We start from the raw sequence: 21,823 nt of genomic DNA on the forward strand, positions 1-21,823 counted from the left end.
TCCTCTTTGCTACATGTTGGAATAACTTTTGGTTCTGTGTTTTCAGGAGGACCCTTATTTGGTTATAAGACCAAAATTTTACCTCTGTCTCTCTTATTGGATTACATATTCTTCTAGAAGGATCATTAACATTTCTTTCACAGTGGACAAGTCTGAGCCAGTTGGCTTATTTTAGTTGGACTCAGATATAAACAGCATAGGGTATAAGGTAACCAATTCATCCCAATCTGCCCAGAAAATTCCTGGCTACAGCACTGAAAAATCTCACATTCTGAGAGCTCTCCTCAGTCCTGAGCAAACCACCATGTTGATCAGCCGAGCTAGGTGACTTATCAGATAGAATTCTCTGAGCATTCTTTACACCACTTTCCAAGGGAGGACAATAAAGTTTTGAACATCATCACTATAAATGTGCAGAGCCTTGGAGGTCCTACTTCCAGTAGGTATAGACACCCACTAATAAAGGAAAGAAAGTCATTTCATCCTCCCTGAGTACAGCTTCTAAGGGATGACACAACTGTGATAGCTTTCACGAATGTGCTTGAAGCCAGTTGTCAAGGTCTTTGGTAAAATTTTTCTGATCATTGCAAATTCTAAGGCCACTCCTGTCCTGTAGAGTCTGCCAGCCCATATGAGTAACGAAAAACTTCTTTGAATAACATTCTTTATCTCAGAAGATAAGTTGTTCCCTGAGACTAAGGTAAAGACAAATGCATTCCCTCCAAATTCAGTTACTGCTCTCTTTCCTGCTTGCCTGACTGGAGGGAAAGGGTTAGAAGGTGTCCTGTCTATAATGCCAAAAATTGGAGGCTGCAAGCAGGAAGCATTTAAACCCAGATGAATGAGAAAAGCAGATGCTGACAGGAGAAAGGGGAAAGGGGAGGTAAGAAGCAAATACATGGTGGGGGGGGTATTAAAAGCAAAATATTTGAGAGAAAAGTAGAAGCTTAGAATTAAAAGCAACAACTGCCCAAGCTATTCTAAGAGGTATTCGCTACCCTCAACTTAAATAGCTCTGGTGAGAAACTGCTGTCTTTGGAGGCAACCAGTCCAATAGCTGGACAGTTCCAGTTTTCAGAAAAGTCTCTTTGTCATTGAGCCAATATGTCCTTCCCTATACTCACATCCGTTATATCCATTTTATCCTTTGGAGTGCTATAAAACAAATCTGCCTCTAGACACTTGACAGTATCTGCTGTGTCTCTATTTGCTTTTCTGGTCTTCTGTTCTCTCTGAGGACTCTACTGGAAAAGGCTTTGAAGTTAGGCAGATGTGGATTTGAATCCAAGCTTCAATGCGCAACCATAGCAATTGACTTACCTTGGTTGAACCCTGGTTTGCATGTGAAAATTAGAAGACAAAACATGTGCAAACCAACTAGCCCAGCACCTGGCTTAGGGTGGCCACTCAGCACTTCTCTTTCCCTGTTCGCTCAGCAATTCCAATGCCTCACTATCCGAGTAGTGAAGACACTGAGAAGTAGGGGTTGGGGGCACTTAACCCAATCCTTTTATTTTGACAAGGAAACTGAGGACTAGAGAAGTTGACATGGCTTAATGCAGACCACAAGACACTTTCCTCTGGTTGTCTCCCATGGCCCTTTTTAGCTATGGACACCCTCAAAGTGTGTCACCAAGACATCATGGTCATGCAAATTGTATTTTGACAGCTACAGCCCAAGTACCTGCAGTAACACCTGACACAGTGCATGCTCACTCAATAGTTTTTAATAAATGGACAGATTTTGAAAAGGAATGAATGATTTTTATTTATTCATTTTAATAAATAGTCAAATAGTCTTGGCAGCTGATAGTGCAGGGTGGGTATTTCTTTAATAACAGTGGCTGATGCCAGTACAAATACTACCATTTCCAATTTAAGTGAGATCCTGGAAATTTTAAGTTATTTTATTAATCTTTATTCTGACCCCCTCCCATTTTCCTAATAATGACGCTGACTGTTCATGACTTCCCTCAGAACCCCAACACCTCTCACCCACCACTTTCAGCAAAGCACTTCACCTCCCATTTCACCAGGAACCTTGGGAATAGCAGAAAAGTGATGCCTCAAGTTCTAGCCCTATTAAAAGATACTTGTTCTTCCCATTGTCTCTGAGACTCAAATATCCCCCTTTGAAGGTGACCCCTCCATTTTAGTCCATTTTATGCCATTGTCTCTAATCTCCTCCAGGTCTTTGTTTCCCTCTTGTATCTTTCTCCACCTTTTCCCTGGTTCCATTTTCCACATCAATGGACATAAACAAATCTCTCCTGCCCTGTATCTGAAAAAAAAAAAAAAAAAAAAACCCCAAAACAGAAAATAATGAATCTCCTGATTATGTCCCTCTATAGATACTATAGATATGTTTCTCTTACTGGTCTCTCACTCCAATGTCTTTAAAGACTCAGAGTCTCCATATCTGCACTTTTATCATTCCTTCCTTGACCCACTACCATCTGGCTTCCATCCCACCCCCCACCTGCTGGCTCTCCCCAAAGTCCCTAAGTGATGCCCCATGAGGACAAAGACAATGAATGTCTGGCAGTGCTTATTCTGCTGGATATAGAAACTTCACTTGATTGAGAGTTTTCTTTCCTTGAAATTCTCTTCTTCACTGGTTTCTGGTTTCTCCTTTCATCCCACTGACCAGAGTTGGGTCTTTAAATGTTGGTGTTGGTTCTAGCTGTGGCTTACTTCCCTTCTCACTGCTGACTCTGTCTTGGAACAACCCCACTCACATTGGTATGTTTGAAACTCCCAAATTAGGTCTTTTGCCAAGACTCATATACAAAATATGCCAATTGCTTCTTGGAACCCAACATTTCCCACATTTTGAATTCATTTTTTCCAGAGCTGAACTCTATGCAAAAGAAGCAGGATAATATATGGTGCTTAAGAGCCCAAATTCCAGAACCAGAAGCTTGGTTTTAAGCCCCCAGATCTACTACTCTCCAAGTTTGTGACCTTGGGGAAATTACTTTATCCTTCAGGGTCTCATTTCCTTTCGTGGGAGTAGGAATAATAATAGTACCGATCTCATAAAGTTGTTACAGGTTTAATGAGAAAATACATGCAAATCACTTACAATAGTGCCTGGCACATAGTAAGCACTTGATAAGGCTGACCATTATTATATTATTATTATAATTTTGATGGTCATTATTATCACTTAGGACAGGGTGTTTTGCTGATTAGCAGCAGTGAGGTGGTAACAGACAGAATGGTGTCATGGATAGAGAGCCCAGGTCTGTTTCAAGATACCAACGTTCAATTTGCCATGTACTGCTTGGGCTCCTACCAAGTGTTAAACACCACGGTAAGCATTTCCAAAGATGCGTCAGACATATGGTAATGAATGTAGACTTCATCCTGGAGGCAGCAGGAACCACTGGAGATTTTTATAGCAGATGGGTGACAAGTCTAATTTATATTTTAGAAAAATAGTTCTGGAAGCAGTGTGAAGAATGAACTGGAACAGAGGATGATGCCCAACAAGGTCACCAGCTAGGAAACAACTGCACTGGTCAGATAGTGGAAGACAAGGTCCTAAGCTAAGAAGTGGAAAAGAGGTGGTTAAGAAACATTGGAGGAAGAGAAATTTTAAGATATGGGGGCCAGATCAGGGAGGGGAGAGTACTGCATTGTGAAGGAACAGGTTTATGCTGAGACAGAGGAAGCAGATGGTCACCCAAAGAGAGCCCCAAAAGGACAACAGTCTACTGGTGTATCCACCACACCCTGAGAGTCCATCTTTTCTCTTCTTTTTTTTTTTTTAAATTTTTTCTTTTGCTTTTATTACATCTGCCGGTCCATCTTTAAGACAGAGAACATGTTTGGTCCTCAGCTGAGAGTAGTTCTGTCTCCCAGAGTATGGATTTTTCATGGATACCACCATCTACAAACCATGCAGCTGTGTTCACGAATATTGAGAAGTGTAACTACCAAGCAGAGTATACATTCTTGTAGCCCATCAGCACATTCTGTCCTTATAGGATAACCTCCTTGGGAAGCTAAAAGTGAAATTAAAAGTTATGGTGACCCTTCCTTCTGAGCAAAGGGAGTTCATAGTAGGATCTTAATGGCAGATGGCATCCAGCTAAAGCAAGCTCAGCCACTCTCCGTGCTAGAGGGTCCACCCGGCTGCCGTGGGGACGCTATCGAATTTTATCTATTGGAGTCCCCCTTCTATAAACACCACGCAGACCCATCCTCTTCCGGGACACACCTTTTCAGATAGAGCACAGGGCAGGGATGAATTTTAGCTTTTGTACTCATAACACGCCCTCACCAAGCAGCGGGGTCAAATCAGAGGCAGCCTCCAGGATGACAACCCAAGTCTTCCTTTTGGCCCACAGCTCTAAGTCTGCTGCTGGCTACAGACAGGCAACATGAGCTGCGGAGGCCCTCTTTGGCTTGAAGGGCCTCGGCTCTGGTAGCCATGATACAAAAGGAAGAACAGGGAGGGTGACCGGAAGGAGATGGCGTTCCACAGTCTTTCTATTTGCTTTAATGGAATTTCTTTTCCTTTCCAGCCCACAGCTCAGAATGTCCTTTATTGTCTTCTCTACTCGAGGTACGACCCTAATGAAGCTAACAGAAGACAGGTAAGGACACTCACCTTCCCTGTCATTAAAAAGCCCACCTTTTCTTGAGTAGTTCACATATTTGTGCCCCAGTGCCTGCCCTGTCAGTCATTTTAATCTTATAGTTCTCTCTTTTCACTTAAGCCTTGAACTTTGCATGTTGACCCATCTGCTAGTTTACTCTGTGATTGACTAATGGAATTCCCTGATGTTGGTGAAATTCTATAAAAGACTAACTCACATTAAAGTAAAACTTATATTCAATTGGCAACTTGGTCTGCTAACTTGGAGCAAAATGGGAGCAAACCAAATTCTTGGGGGATTCTATTTCCTTTTATTTAAATTAGATTTATTCTGTGGATTAAGGTTTCAGAGATATAATAAGCATAGTGTGAGAAAAGAAAGAAGTTGAAATATTATCATATAGAATTACTAAGGCAGGAATAGAAACAGGTTGTATGGTGCCACAGAATAAAAGGAAATTTGAATCAGGTGTGGAAAAGTGTTGTTGACATAAAAGGATTACTTAGACCTAGCTTAACAAAAATATTATTTTGGATTTTACCACTTACCCATGAAAGCTAGCAAAAATAGAAATATGCCATTTGTTCATAGTTAGGATGGTGTATTAGAAGTGGAGGTAACATTTTTCCTGAGTTAAGGACAATTTGTCCACTTTTTACAAAGTGCTGTGGTGACATGAGAGGATCACCACGGGGGAGGGGACACATGTGGGACTGTTGGTAGACTTACCTATGGAAAAGGAGGGAGGGAGGAAAGGAGGAGGGACAAGTACAGGGAGACTTGATTCTAGAACATTCCTCTTCTGAGAGCAGAAGAGGACTAACAAGATGGAGTAAGGTTTTCGGGATTTTGCACCAACCCAACAAATCTGAGCTGATCCCGATTCTTCTCCATGTCTTTGTTTCCCATGAGTAACAAAAAAGAATACTCTGTACCATATAGAAGTTTCCAAGTCCTGTTTCTCCTTTAGCGATATCTTTTATTCATGCATGCCATTTGCGATACAGAAACCACATCCTAGAAACAGGGGTTTCTCATTTCCTATTAACAGAAGGAGAAACTGAGGCCATATCATGCTCCTAAAGATACCAAGCAGAACCTACACGAGACGCAGGCTTCACATTTTTCCACTGTACCTTGCTGGCTTCTGTTACACAGACAACCCTAAGCCTGGGAAAGTTGTGAGACTTTCCTTCAATATTGGCCAAGGATTTTAAGAAGCTCTGACAAAGTATCTCTGGCTTAGGGCTGTATGGAAGACTCCTTTCTCTGGCTTTACATGATGACATCTATTATCCAGGAATGCCTTTTGTTCCGAGAAAACCCTCTCCCCTGTTCTTCACATACTTCTACAACCGAGGCTGCCCGGTGCAGCTGCTTGCTGGCTCCACTCGCTGCATGCTCGAGTTTGGCCGGGAGACCTAGATCTCCATCCCTTGTGGATATTTTGTGTGCTGCGGCTCACAGCCTCTAGGAAGTAAGGAGGACAGAGGGGTCACAAATTTATAAACACTGTTAAAAATGCCTAGGCTTCTCAGACTCATTTCGGTTATGCTAGTTCAAGTCAGTCATCTGAATCTGACTTTGAATCTACTGTTGTATGCCTTAACTTCACTGCTCTTAGTTTCTTGGACCAAGGAGACAGAGGCTGGAATCTCCACTTTGCTGGAAGCTGCATTGGATATTTAAGGGCTAACTATGCATCAAATAGCCAAAAATGCCTTGCTTAAAGCTTGAGTGGGTTTCACGTGGGGACGGCTTGGCCTAACCTCTGGGTCAGCTGGCAAAGCGTGCATGGTTTACTGACACATCCCCAACCTTACTAGGCAAGGGAGAAATGTGGACGAGGCTTCCCTCTTTGAAATACTTGCTCATTAGATTGGATAGAAGAATAAGGCTTTCAGAACTTCCAAGATGTTACTTTCTCTGAAAAATGTGACTTCCAGTGTTTCAGTTGGTCACAGGAATTTTTATGTTTTTCCCTATATCTCAATTGGACTTAACAATTCCCCTGTAAAAGAGTAAAAGATACATTATTGCACAGATGTAGTTAGTGAGGGCACCACATAAGTTTAAAAAACATGTTGAAAAACAGGACGTGAATTCACAAGATGCTCTCGTTTCAACAAGAGCAAAAGATTGTGGGTAAACCAAAAGGAATACCATCAAAGGAATATTTGCCTCCAATCCTTGGTTTCAAATCCACACAAAGAAAACCACGGGAAGCTTGAAAAAATAGAACAGAAAATAAATTGAGTATGTTGCGCTGTAGTAAAGGAATTACAACCAGAGTAATAATACCTACCATTTGTGTTTTATCTGCTAAGCACCTTACCTATCGTTTCTCACATATCCCCATATAACCATTATAACTTCAATTTCCAACGGGGTCGCATTGTTTTATATAGAATATGCCATTTTTCACTAACTGCTTTCAAGATTTTTTTCTTTATCTTTAGCTCTCAGGAGGTTGGCTAGGATCCATCTAAGCATAGTTTTATTGGGGTTTATCCTGTTTGGCTTTGTTGAGCTTCTTGAATCTACAAATTTGTCTTTCACCAAATTTGAAGAATTTGCAGCCATATTCCTAAACTATTTTTTCTGTACTAGTCATTTTCTCGTCTCTTTCTGGGATCCTAATGACACAGATTTAGACCTTTTGGTACGATTCTGCATGTGCCTGAGGCACAATTCTTTTCCAATCTTTCCTCTTTCTGTTTCTCAAATGAGATGATTTCTATTGATCTATCTTCATGTTCACTGCCTCCTGCTTCTGCCATCCCCATCCTGCCATTGAGCTCATCCATTGAATTTTTTATTGACGGTACTTTGATTTACAGTCCTAAAATATCCATTTTGTTCTTTTTAAATTTCTTGTTCCCCTCCTGAGGTCCTCTATCTTTCCCTTTATTTCAAGGATTTATTTATTTCCATTTATCTATTTGCCTTTATCTCATGGAGCATAGTTATAAGATAAATATATAAAGATTTAAATACATGTAAATATATAGTATTTGATAACATATAATTAAATGTATTTTATGTAATATAATTAAATATATAATGGGATTACATATGAAAGAAATGGATTAACTATATATAATATAATATGGATTAACTATATATAATATAATATAATTATAGTAGAGGATCTAAAATATAATAGCTAATACTAGTAGAAATGTATTATAAAAATACTACAAAATAAATACATAAAGCATATTGATATGCTTTACATTCTTTGCCTAACAATTCCATAAGCTCAGGATTGGCATCTTAATTACCTTCTTGGTTACATTTCTAGGTGTTTGTATGTCGAGTAATTTTAAAATATATCCTAGAAATTTTTAATAGTAGGTTGTTCATACATTTGAGTCATCTCCAAATCCTCTGTAGAATATTATTAATCTTTCTTCTCTGCTTGAACTGGGTTTAGACCACAAGTTCTATCTCTTCCATGGGTGGTGGTTTTTATTTCAGTTCAGTTTTCAAAGGGTTTGCTAAGCTGCTTTGAGTCTGTCCTATACATATGTAGCTTGGAGATGAGACCAGGACTTACACAGCTTCACAGAATTACTGGAACCCCCTTCTCCAGTCCTCTCTCCTGCAGGATTCCCTACACACTATGTTTCCCACTGAGGCCACCCTTTACAAGTCCACTAGCAAGAAAAATGGTGTTTCTCTTGGGAGTTTGGCTACTGAGGTCACCCATGGGGCAAAGGCAGGAGTAATCAAAGAGAAATGAAAGTGAGGGTTCTCTCCACAGTCTTTGAACCCCAAGGGCTCCCTTTCCCAGGGGCCTGAGATATGGGGAGCTCCCAGGCCACTACCATGTGACTGAGTCTCGCCCTTAGGTTAAAGCCCTGAAAGAAAAGAGGTGGGATGTGTGGAATCCATGCTTGTCTGTGTTACTTCTCAGGTTTTAACTACCCTGCCCAGCTCATCTGCTTTATTTACTTTTCAGAGTCCTTATGTGTTGTTTTTTTTTTTTATTTTGTCTAGAGTTTCTCTAATAATCACCAGGAGAGATAGCCAGTAGCAAGTTTACTCCATCTTGCCTGCTATTACTTCCATTTTATAGATAAGGGATACTGAAAATCTGAGTTCAGAGAACTTGGAATGGTCAAGTAACAAAAACGGGAGAATTAGTATCCTAACTCTTGTTTCTGGGTTAGGTCCAATTCATGTGTTTTGCATTATATCATGTTTCTCTTCCAAGATATCTTAGCTTCATTGGTTTACAAAACAGTCAACAAATTATAATAACATTTTTCAGGTTTCTTCATGAGTATAGTAAAGAATCTAATGTTAATTTAAGTACTATCAGGATACATTATGTTAGTGTTAACTACTGCATATGATCCCCTGAGTACTCCCTGGATAGTCTTTTTCCCGATCTTACTTTAAATATTTCAGATGTTTCATCATTTATTTTTTTTTTTTTTTTTTTTTTTGTTTCATCATTTAGAAATGAGATCATCTCAAGGATGTCCAACTCTTCCTCTAAAAGAAATCAGGAATAGATATTCAATGTAACCAAATGCATTTTTGGCATCTAGATGATATTGACCTACTAACACAGTGAAATGCATTAAGAAGTTTTTAATATTGGGTCATTCTTGCATTTCTGGTTATACTTGTTTGTTATATATTATTATTTTAATATAGAGTTGAACTCTTTTCTGAATTTTATTCAGAAATTCAGCGTCAGTATTCATTATTATGATTGGACTGCTCTTATCCTTTTATGACTACCTTTATTTACAATATATTTATACTTTTTTTTTTTTTTACATGTAGATTGTTACTTCTAGAAATTAGTCTGATGTAAGGTATAAAGCCAACATCCATCCTTTTCTTCCAAGTCCTTAGCCAGTTTTTCCATCATTTGCTGAATATTCATTTACTACCAATTTGAAAATTAGACTCTTTCATAGACTTGGATCTATTGCTGTGTTTTCTATTTTGATACATTGCATTTCTGTCTGTCCCTAGCTAGGGCCACACTTTCTATTGGTTTTAACATCTGGAAGTCCAGACCTTCTTCACTTCTGATCTTGAGTGAAAATCACCCTGGTCTTTTGTAGGTTCCTTTTTTTTTTTTTCCTACCATACTCATTTTAAATCATTTATTTAATGTACCACAATATTCTTACGATTTTTCACAAAAATGTATAGAAAGTGCAGAATCACATTAGCAAAATGGCATTATAGTTTTATTGTATGTATTTTCTTATCTGAGGGTATATCCCTTCACTTACATCTCTTAAGGTTGTAAGAGACATAAGGTTTTGTTGTTTTCTTCAAACCAGTCTCATACAGTGCGTATTAATTTTTTCCTGGGCATTTTTAAGTTTTCCTTTCATCGTGAATGAAGTTTTTTCCTGTGTATTTTCTAAATTATTGGTTTATATAATTTCTACTTCTTTAAAATTTATCAATTTGGGAGACACCTGAGTGGCTCAGTCAGTTAAGCATCTGCCTTCTGCTCAGGTCATGATCCCAGGGTCCTGGGATGGAGCCCCACATCAGGCTCCCTGCTCAGCAGGGAGTCTACTTCTCCCTCTCTTTCTGCCCCTCTGCCTCCATTCCTGCTCTGTCCCTTGATTTCTCTCCAAAAACCTTAAAATTTATTAATTTTTGTTGGTGGACTACCATGTAATTAAATTTTATTTATCATCCATGGGTGTTAGACAATATGTATACTTTAATGAGTATAACATTTTATATAAGAAATATATTGGGGGCTCCTGGGTGGCTCAGTGGGTTAAAGCCTCTGCTTTTGGGTCAGATCATGATCCCAGGGTTTTGGGATCGAGCCCCAAATCTCTGCTTAGCAGAGAGCCGGTTCCCCTCTTCTCTCTCTGCCTGCCTCTCTGCCTGCTTGTGATCTCTGTCTGTCAAGTAAATTTAAAACAAAGAAATATATTGATTAAATTTATCAAATATTTATATTATATTATAAATTTATATTAAATTTATCAAAATTTTTGTTTACTTGATCTGTGAAGACAGTGAGGTATTTTCTAAACTCTCTACCATAACTGGTTTTTGAGAATCTCCAACACACTGCTTTATAATTTATGCCATATAGTTTAGTTCACATGGATTTTCATTATGGTATAATGGTATAAATTCATTATGGTATAATGAAAATCCATGTGAACTAAACTATATGGCATAAATTATAAAGACTATATTTCTCAAAAGACTATTTCTTTTTCTCAAAAGACTATATTTCTCAAAAGACTATATTTCTTTTTTTTTTTTTAAGATTTTATTTATTTAGGGTGCCTGGGTGGCTCAGTGGTTAAGCTGCTGCCTTCGGCTCAGGTCATGATCTCAGGATCCTGGGATCGAGTCCCGCATCAGGCTCTCTGCTCAGCAGGGAGCCTGCTTCCTCCTCTCTCTCTCTCTGCCTGCCTCTCTGCCTACTTGTGATTTCTCTCTGTCAAATAAATAAATAAAAAATCTAAAAAAAAAAAAAAAAAAAAAAAAAGATTTTATTTATTTATCTGACAAACAGAGATCACAAGTAGGCAGAGAAGCAGGCAGAGAGAGGGGGAAGCAGGCTCCCTGCTGAGCAGAGAGCCCAATGCGGGGCTCGATCCCAGGACCCTGGGACCATGACCTGGGCTGAAGGCAGAGGCTTAACCTACTGAGCCACCCAGGCGCCCCTATGGACTATATTTCTAATTAACATAAAATAACCTTTCTGTTACCTTTTATACTTTTATGTTCTTTGTCTAAAAAATATTATGAACTTAAATTTCTAAAAATAATTTACTGCTCTGTGTCCACCCATTTGTCTTTTACCTTCTTTGATATTTTAATTTTTCACCAGTGATTTGAAAAGTATAATTTGAAAAAGAATAACTCCATTTGTAATCATTCAGTTCCCAATGAATTTTGCTTGTCTTTATAATGGCAAGAATTAAGTAATATCATTTATTCTCCTTGCTGAATTTTTAAAGAATTATTTGCATTATGTCTCATAAATACACACACATACACATATATATTTCTTTTCCAGTACTTGAAATTTTTATTTTATTAATTTTTTAATTCCTTAGTTGGCTGAGTCTTTTTTCAGGTAAAATTTTCCTGAAAAGTATGTGAATATTAAAATTTGTAAGGCTGAACTTAAATTTGAGAATTGTTATTATTCACCTCCAGGTAAATATTTTAATTGAATACAAAATTCTTATACCCTGACTACCTTTTCCCCTAAATTTACTGGAAAATGACACAGTGCTACCTTGTGTATATTCTACTCTCTATTGCATACAGAAAAATGCCAAGTTAGTACATTTCTCCTTTGTGAGTATCCTCTTTTTCTCCTTCTGGATACTTGCAAAAAAAAAAAAAAAATTCCTTATCCTTGGGGTTAAAAAATTAAGTCAAGAGAATATATCTAGGTGTGGATTCCTTCATTGATTTTGTGTAATACTTTGTATGTGATTTGAGCCTTTCCATCTCATAACAAATATCTTCAGTCTAAGAAGTGTTTTTCTAGAATTTCTTTTATTATTACTTTTCTTCTGTCCATTTGATTCTTAAATCTATTCCAAACTCTTTTTTATATTATAAGTCCTTATTCTTATTTTCATCTTTATCATTTTTCTTTGAGTTCCTAGAGAATGTTTCACTCTTGTCCTATAATTCACCAAATTTTAATTACTTTGTTTGTATTCAACTTAAAAGTTGCAGCTTCTATTGAAATTTTTTACTGTGATAAAATATACATACCATTAAACTTAGCATTTTAAACATTTTTAAGCATACTATTCAGTGACTTCACATTGTGCAATAATCCCACTACTAGCAATTTCCAGAAATTCCTCATCTCCCAAACTGAAACTGTTCCCAGCCCCTGGTAACCTCTATTCTACTTTTGGTCTTTATGGATTTGTTTTTTCTAGGTACCTCATGTAAGTGGAATTTTATAATATTTGTTCTTTTGTATCTGGCTTATTTTACTTTACATGTTTTCAAGGTCCATCTGTGATATAGCATATGTCAGAATTTCATTCCTTCTTAAGGCAGAATAATATTCCCTTGTATGTATATACCACAATTTGTTTATCCATTCATCTGTCAATGGACTTTTTGGTTATTTCCATCTTTTGGCTGTTGTGAATAATGCTACTACGGACACTGGCATGTAAATGTCTGTTGAAGTCTCAGCTTTCAGTTCTTTGGGGCTCATACCTAGAAGTGGAATTACTCGATAATATGGTAATTCTATGTTTAAGTTTTGGGGGAAATGCCATACTGTTTTCCACAGTAGCGGCACCATTTTACATTGCTGCCAGTGATGTACAAGGATTCCAATTTCTCCACATCCTTGCTGACACTTGCTATTTTCTGGGGGGTTTTGTGGTTTTTTTTTTTTTTTTTTTTTTTTTTTTAAATAACAGTCATTCTAATCGTTGTGAAATGGTATCTCATTGTGGTTTTGATTTGTAATTCCCTAATGGTTAGTGATATTGAGCATCTTTTCATGTGCTCATTGGCATATTTGTGTATCTTTTTTGGAGAAATACCTATTCGAGTCCTTTGCCCATTTTTAAATTAGTTTTTTTTTAATTGTAGTTGTTAATTTCTAAGAGTTCTTTATATATCCTTGGAAGTAATCCCATATTAGCTATATGATTTGCAAATATTTTCTCCCATTCTGTGGGTTACTTTTTCCTTCTGTTAATAGTGCCCTTTGATTGAAGTTTTAATTTTGATGATCCAATTTATCTATTTTGTTATTTGTTGCCCATGCTTTTGGTGTCATCTCCCAAGAAATCATGGCCAAATCCAACATCATGAAGCTTTTCCTCTATGATTTTTCTTAGAGTTTTCTAGTTTCAGCTCTTCCATTTAGGTCCTTGATCCACGTGGAGTTAATTTTTCTATAAGGTTTTAAGGTCCACCTTCATTCTATTGCAAATGGATATCCAGTTTTTCCAGCCCATCTGTTGAAAAGATTGTCTTATCCCCCTTAAATGGTTAGCACCCTTCTTGAAAATTCTTGACTACATATGCAAAGTTTTCTTTCTGGGTCATCTACACCTTTATCCTTATCCTAGTACCACTCTGTTTTGATTAGTGTAGCTTTGTAATAAGTTTTGAAGCCAGGAAATGTGCATCTTCCAACTTTAGTCCTTTTTTGAATGTGTTTTGAATATTAGGAACCCCCTGAGATTCCATATAAATGTTAAGATAAGTTTTTCTATTTCTGGGGGTGGGGGGAAAGGCCATTGGGACTTTGATAGGGATTGCATGGAATCTGTAGATCACTTTGGTTGGTATTGTCATCTTAACAATTTTAAGTCTTCTGATCCCTGAACACAGACTGTCTTTTCATTTATGTATGCCTTCTTAAATTTCTTTCATCTTTCATTTATTGTTTTCTGGGTCACTGCATTTTTTAACTGACAGAAAATAACTTTCAACCCTATGAATATTTTTCTAATCCTGAATTTTTTCCTTTTGTGTATGTGTGTGGTACCCTGCTATTGTGTCAGAGATGGAGTATCTTCATCATGAATATGAATTGCAATTGCTTTATGTGCTCCCCATTTTTTAATAAGAGTTGGCTTCAAAGGGGAAATTTTCTCAGATTCCTCAAATTGGTCCTCTTCTTCCCAACTTCTGAGATTTTCCTTAACAGAATAACTCAAAAAAGGAACAACTAAGTTTCTCAGTCCTGGGATCTGGGGAGAGTTCTGTCAGGGATCACGAAAAATCTTTATGGAAAATGTGAAGATCCCAGGCTAAAGACCGTGGGAAAATTTAGATGTATAATTTTTGCTTGGAAAGGGTGGAGACCTGGTAATTTGTCCAAGGGATGGAGGAAGCTGAAGCCAAGCGAAGATAGTCAGGTGTAGGGGCTGGATTGCTGTGTTGAGAAATGAACAGCAACAACCCCAGACTTTTCTCCTCATGTCCTGGAATTACAGGCTGCTCGGTCATCCCTCAGCCTGCTCTCAGCTGCTACACTTCTTATAGGAATTATCCCAAGTATCTGGCATGGGTAGGGTTGACCTATTTTCCAGCAGGGAAAACATTTCCCCCTATTATAGTAGTTGAGCTTTTTCTCTAGCATGATGGAGGAAAAAAAGGGAAAGTTAAAATATGTGGACCCAGACCCCTGTTTTCACCTGGAAGTCTTGCCTTCCTTCTAAACCTTGCAAGATTAAAAAACAAAGCATGACAGAACAACCGTGAGTCAAAAAATTGTGTCTTATCCAGCTCTCTCCCTGGCCTCATTTGACTACTAAGGAAAATTCTTCTCAGAGAAATTGAATTATTTCTCCAAGCTCATACAAGTTGTCAGTGGTGTAGGATTTTTTTTAACTCGCAAAATTAAAAATTTTGAATCTAGTGATTTTTTTTTTCTACTACATTCCATACTCTACCCTATTTACTGCAAAGATATACATGCTGCTATCTTTTGTTTCTTATCTGGGGAATACTAAAATGGAAGCAATCCCTGTGTATATGTGTAAATGCATAAGTACACATACTTTTGTGTCTATATACAATCTTTTATTAATGGATTATAATGTACCAATAACCTAGAAGGCTTTTCTCAACTATAATTGAAAATTAATAATACCTACCTTGTAAGAGTGTTATGAGAATCATTTATTACATGTATTATATAGATGGGGATACTGAGTCAAAGAAGGCACAAGGCCACTCTACTGTAAAAGTGTAGCAATTTTGGTTTTGAACCCAGGCATGATGGCCCCGGTGTCCACACTTTAATCATTATCCTCTAGGGTTTCCTACAATTCTACAATCATGTACAGTTATTAGTTAAATCCTAGCATCCACAATTCACCACCCTAAACCCTTAGATTTCTTCCAGAAAACACTTCTCTTCAGGACATTTTAGAACTTCAGCTTCACAAAGAGGTAAAGAACATTTCACAGATGGGGTTAAGAGGTGAAGTATCTTGCCTATTGCTTAAGGAGTTGGAGTGAAAATGAAGAACGCTTGGCTCAGACTGCTGAGTGGAAACCGAGAGACCACACTTCTCCATCCCTCTGAGTCATCCTTTGGTTGGGTTGAGAGTGTGGTTTTGCCATTAGTGTCACAGGGGGAAAATGACATATTCTGAACACATCGCTTGATTCCTGGAGCAGAATGATTACAGGCTGTCATTACCAAGAGACATAGTTCTAAAAACCTTGTCTAAATTTAAAAATAACAAGAGAGAAAACGAGTCTTCAGATACTTGGTGCTTGAAAGAACCTGGATTTGTTCCATTTTTAGGTACTCTTTATTTAGGTACAAAAGATTCGATGGCAAAATTAAGAGAAACAGTGGGAAGCATGCGTATTTATTCTCTTGTCTTATGGACCGAGAGAAGATCCAGGGGTCTGCATCCATGGGAATGTTTCTTACCTCTATATGCCTGTCTTTTCATCTATAAAATGAATAGAATGATAGTCCCTACCTCATAGAACTGTTGGAGAGATTAATAATGCCAGGCATGCAGTAATTCAGCAATTCAGAGAGTCTTCAGTCCTCCACGGCTCACAGCCTTCTCCAAAGTTTTAACATTTGGCTGGTCTATCCCTATATAGAGGGGATATAGGTAGGAAATACTGCTTTGGCATGAGGCCAGAGAAAGGTTATTTTTCCCTCTGGTAACAGTTCTAGTGAGACTTCTTCAGACAGATGCACACAGGCAATGTCTCCAGAGGAAGTTTGTCAAAGGGGTCCTCATCCTGAGTCTCAGTGACAGTAAAAAGAACCCACCTTGAAGCAATTCTGCCCCTCTGGGAACAGACTGATTTGTGAGAGTAATGCGTACTTCTCACACTCTTCCTCTGGGGATACCCCATTAGGAGAAGAAGTAAAAGGATACTCCTGGGATCCTTGGGTGTAGCTTGACTTGACCATCAAAAGCAAGAAATTTCTTCAACATTCTTTCATCTTAAAAATGCATGTGCATTCGTGTCCTATCTAATAACATAACCATGTTTGATTTCAGATAAAAATCCTGTTGAGTTCTTCCTCAGATTATAGAGTACAACATATGCTCTGAAAAAAATAACATATATGTAAATGTGTGTGTGTGGTCTGCCACTGTGTACAATACATTGCCCTATACCAAGTCTGGACACCACAGATGTAGTAGAGATGATACAGACTTTGTACCAGGGTCACTTTGGGTTCCAGTCTGTTACTGGACTCCACTGAATCTGTTTTCTCAAATGTGCAGTGGAAAGAATGACACCCACTGTATGGTGTTGCTCAGAGCCTGTTGTAAATTAATGTAAGGGAAGTGCCCAGCAGAGGTGCTGGCGCAACACCGATCCTCCGGAAATGCTATTTCCCTTCCTCGCCTCTATCGCACATGTGGCAAGCATATACAAAGAATAAAAACTGACAGAGCAGCAGGCAGAAGCACTCTAGTCGGGACGAGGCCAGCAAGACAAATACAGAAGTGGTCAGTGCAACCAAAGAATGGTGGGGTGTTCAGACCTGAAGCAGAAAAGACCAAACCCATCTGGTTTCGGGTGGCCCTGCAATAACAAAACGCAACTGGTCAACATAGGCATCTCTACAATGCTGCCTGCCTGTGCCATCACTGCCCTTTGGCCTCTAGGGTCAAGTCCAAGACTTAGTGCTGCCCTTGAGCAGTTCTGATGGTCTCCTCGTGAACTGTAGGTTCAGCCTATTGCTATGCACCCCCCACCATTTTTTTAAATTATTAAGTATTTCAAATGGAACAAAAGTATACCCTCCCAAAACGATAATGGCCTCATTATCCACCACCGAGCTTGTTACAGTTACAAAATGTTACAGGGATTGACACCTCCGTGTACACACCCCCTTTCCTTTTCGTCACCAGAGATAATCACCATCCTGAATTTAGGAGTTTCCCTCTTAACAGATACTGGATATTTTTGTATACCTGAGAGCAATTTATTATATTTTTTCAGATTATGCTTTATAATAAATGGTCATATTGTGTGTATTTTTCTTGAACATGCTTTTTACACTTAACATCATGGTTTTGAGACTTTCTCTATAAAGATACATAGAGCTGTATTTGGTTCATACTTTTCCATTGCATCATATTATATTGTAATAACGTACCCTCATGTACTTATCTGTTGTCTTATTCACAGACAGTTAGTTGTTTTTTAACTTTTTGCTGTTATAAACAAAGTTGCAATCAACATTCCCATCTCCCGGCAAGGGGGATGGTCAAAAGCAAGAATTTCTGGTACACAACTAGGGATCTAATTGCTAGGTCTTATGGTGTGTGAATGTATAACTTCAAGAGACATGATTTCCTTGTTCTCCAAAGGGGCTGTGCCAATTTTCATTGCTTTATAAGCAATTTTCATTGCTTTCAGTGCTTTATAAGAGTTCTCGTTGACTCGCAACACCTTCTATGATCCTTCGACTCATTTTTTCAAATAGATTGTGCCTACCTATGACTTGCGGGTTGGATAATCTGGTGTGAACATATATAGTATACTCTCCCATCACCAGCCCAATATTGCATCAAAGTGTGAGAGGAAAGTCTTATCTTTGAAGAAAACTGTACTTTTCACCAGCTTATACTAAAGAAATGTGGTCTGACCAAAAAGAAGATGCTTGCTTATCATCTCCCCTAGGGCTGTCCGCTTTTGGCTCCCATCCAAGAAGGTGATTCTGGGCTCCACAGTCTCTGTTGCACAGGACTTGGCAGAGCACCATTCTATCCTATGCCCCTACAAACATCCATTGTGTTCAGCGGAACTGGGCTCAAGTCCACCAGCCTGACTATTTTAGATACTACAAGTACCCAGAAAGACTAATTGAACTAAGAGGAGCACGGAACGGAAGGTTCTCGTAGGGGAAAGCAATGTATTTGGGAAACCCCGAATACAGAACCCATTTTCCACCACTCCCATCTTCTGCAGAGTATGGCTCAGCCGGGGAAAAGGGTTAGTGATGGGAAAGTCTTACAGAGATTTGTTTCAAAAACAAAGTGGTACCATAGGAAACTGCCTGGTGAAAACCACTGCATGAGTGAGTAACCAACCAAAACAGAGTTGTGTAAAGAGCAGCTTGTTTGGACAAATTCATCACGTTGCCCTGTGATTCAACCATCACTCCTATCCTGTATGCCAGCTTAGGCTTCAACCCTTGGAAATTCCCTGATGGGCTCCTCTTAGTGAACTTCACTGACTGGTCTGCACTAGACCTGTGCCACGTTGTGGACTGCGCCTGTCTACCAGTTGTGACCTTTCCAGTTCCCAGCAGATGCCCAGGATCTGTTTCAGCTCCCTCCATAAAGTGAGATATCTCATTCTGAGCTGGAAGGGAGCTGGTAGATCTTCTAGTTGCACACCTTCATTTTTATACTTGAGAAATCCAATCGCTTCTCGGCCTTTTGGCTAAGATCAAGTGTAGTATCTGTTCTTATCAGTTTATACTTGAGAAATCTAAAGTTGGCATCCCTAGGAAGTGGCAGAATTAAGATTTAATCCAAGTCATCTTCTTCTGAAGGCCATTCTGCCTTCATTAGCATCAAATGTCATGGGAAGAATGACTTATAAAACAGTGTGGGTGTTGAGAATATGGGAATGGGTGGGGGGAGAGGTCTGAGGGAATTCTAGGGCACTCCAATCTTTAGACTTCTAGAAGAGAAGGAAAAGGCCACACTGAAATATGAGAAAGGACAAATGAGGGAGATGGAGAGTGCATGTCATAATGGAAATCAAGAAAAGAAAGCATTTTAACTTGAGGATGAGGCTAAGTGTTTTGAGTAAGATGAAGCCAGAGAGGTGACTATTGGGTTGGCAATGTGGAGATGGTTGGGGAGCAGAGACGTGGAGACAAAGGTCAGAGCAGAATGGGTTAGAAGGTGAAGACTTCCAATATTAAAATGAGAGGTAAAGATATTTTTTTACCCTTTCTTTCACATAAAAGTACCCCCAAACCAGGAGAATGTGAAACAAAACCACAAAGCCTATCTTTGAGGAAACTAAGAAATATTTAAGCCATAAGAACACTATATGAGTGAGGATGGAAAGAGGAGAGAAGAGTGGCAAATGATGTAAGCAGTGTGGAGAGAAGTAAAATATAATCCTGTAGAAGGAGATGCTGAGAGGAAACAAGCCTGTAGCCTAGCAAAACCCTGGAAAGATCAAAACCTAGCACTGCCAGATACTGCAGAAGACAAGGAAGGGCTAAATGGGGAAAACTAGAATATCGTTAAGTTTATCTGAGGATGGGGTAATTGGTGATGGGCATTAAGAAGGACACTTTCTGTAACAAGCACTGGGTGTTATATATAGCTGATGAATCACTAAATTCTACCCCGAAATTAATAATACACTATATGTTAACTAACTTGAATTTAAATAAAACCAAAATATTAAATTGAACTTTTAAAAAGACTTTATTTGAGGAACTGTTCGACCTTAGAACCACCTGCCTCCCACCACATCTGAAAATTACTCCTCCAGTTCCACCAGAGAAGTACGAAGATGGTTTCAGAGTCACACACACCAGGCGTGGGAGATTATGGAGATAACTGCATCAAAAATGTGGCTGCTTCCAGCCTTCCTCCTTGTCAATTCCACACTAACACTTAAGGAAAGAGTTTGAAAATTTGTTTTCTGTGTGAAATAAATACTTCGGGGTGGGCGAGGGCGGAAATGTCCATACACTGATATTCAACGGTTCCCAACAAACAAGCCTGTTGACAAAAGCTGGTCATCCACCAGTTGGCATGCCCCACCATGCATGCACAACTTGAAACAAGTCTTTCTGTCTCACTCATTCACTATGAACAACCAAAGATCACTCTACATTTGAAGAAAGTCTTCATGGAAAGACAGGGAAGCGGGATACAAGTACTGTTTCAAGAAGTCGTGTTGTGAAGAGAAATGTAAACAAATTGGTGAATAACTAGAAGGAGATGTGGGGTCACAGAGGATTTGTTTTTTTAAGATGAGAGATTATATGCTGGTATTCAGCCTCTCGTATTTTTCTTCCTGACTTGAAACAAATGTGTAGTCACAAATATTTAGAAAAAGGTTTTATAGTAATCCTGCTTCTGGTTAGGATGTAGAGGAATGTGAAAAACCTCCATTTCTATGGTCAAGCAGAAAAGTCCCAACAAAATAAAATCCATATGTTTCTATGGAGTTAACAGACACACAGGAAGAACTGGCAAACTGAATTAGAGAGAAATAAGCCCTTTATAGCTGAGCAGAGGTCTATAGAAACTTCCACACTTGGTGGTGGATATGGTCCAGGTATGGGCAAAAGTAGGGTAACCCTGGAGAGAGACAATTCAGGGATTAGGAAAAGTCAGCTGAACCTCAGTAAATAGTGTGCCAGAGGGATGGATTATTGGAAGGAGCCCTACATGAAAAAGAAATGTCTTCTGACAACTCTCCCCGTCACCTGCACCTCTGCATTTTTCCCAGGAAAGTATCAGTGAAACAGTTGCTGAAAAGTGAAGAAAAATTGCATAATCCTGTATATGGATCACTGTGGGGCTTGGATTCTGGAGTTCTACCAGGGTTGAATCCAAAGGCAAGCAAAAATGACTGAAGCTGCTCCCACTTCCCTCCCAACTCAAAGACCGAAAAGATCACAAAGGCAGGGCAGGGCAGAAGTCTGAGAATTAGGCTAATTACAGGGAACAGAGTCTAATTAAAGCTGTAACCCAGCCCAAACTCAACCTAACTCAAGGAGGAATCTAAGTAAGCAGCCCCCACCCCACTCTCAGCTCCCAAAGATAAAAGGCTTATGAACAAAATAAGTCAACATTGTACCCAAGTTTCCGCTGCCTTTTTTTTTTTTTTAAACAATGTCTGAAATGTCTGAAACACAAATGAAAAGAAAATGAGGCTTGGGAAAAAAGCAGGAAAATGTGACCCATAATCAAGAAAAAAACACAGTAATGGAAGCAAATCACACATCATTTGATGGTTGGAATTACCAGACAGGGATTTAAAGCAACAATTATAAATATGTTAAAGAATTTATAGGAAAAGGTAGTACATTGGAGACATAGGATATCAGAAAGAACAACAACAAAGACAACTCTAAAGAACCAAGTGAAAACTATGGAACTGAAATACAGTATCTATAGAAAAGGGATTGATGAACTTAAAAACAAGTTAATAGAAATTGTCCAAACTGACAGAGACAGAAAAGTGACCAGGGGGCAGAGGAGGGAACAAAATCAGCC

At 38.7% G+C, this 21,823-nt stretch overlaps 1 protein-coding gene and 1 pseudogene across 2 annotated transcripts in view; both read left to right on the forward strand.

Moving 5' to 3' along the window:
* Nucleotides 1–21,823, forward strand: part of ANTXR1 (ANTXR cell adhesion molecule 1) — a 220,999-nt gene that overhangs the window by 33,800 nt on the left and 165,376 nt on the right. For both annotated transcript variants that reach the window (XM_059187868.1, XM_059187867.1), the window contains exon 3: nucleotides 4,533–4,604. In XM_059187868.1, coding sequence (XP_059043851.1) covers nucleotides 4,546–4,604 — 59 coding nt within the window. In that variant the 5' untranslated portion in view covers nucleotides 4,533–4,545. The remainder of the gene's footprint in view (nucleotides 1–4,532; nucleotides 4,605–21,823) is intronic.
* Nucleotides 18,991–19,171, forward strand: LOC131808761 (U2 spliceosomal RNA; annotated as a pseudogene).

This window comes from Mustela lutreola, chromosome 9 (assembly GCF_030435805.1).
Source record: "Mustela lutreola isolate mMusLut2 chromosome 9, mMusLut2.pri, whole genome shotgun sequence".
Lineage (NCBI taxonomy): Eukaryota > Metazoa > Chordata > Mammalia > Carnivora > Mustelidae > Mustela > Mustela lutreola.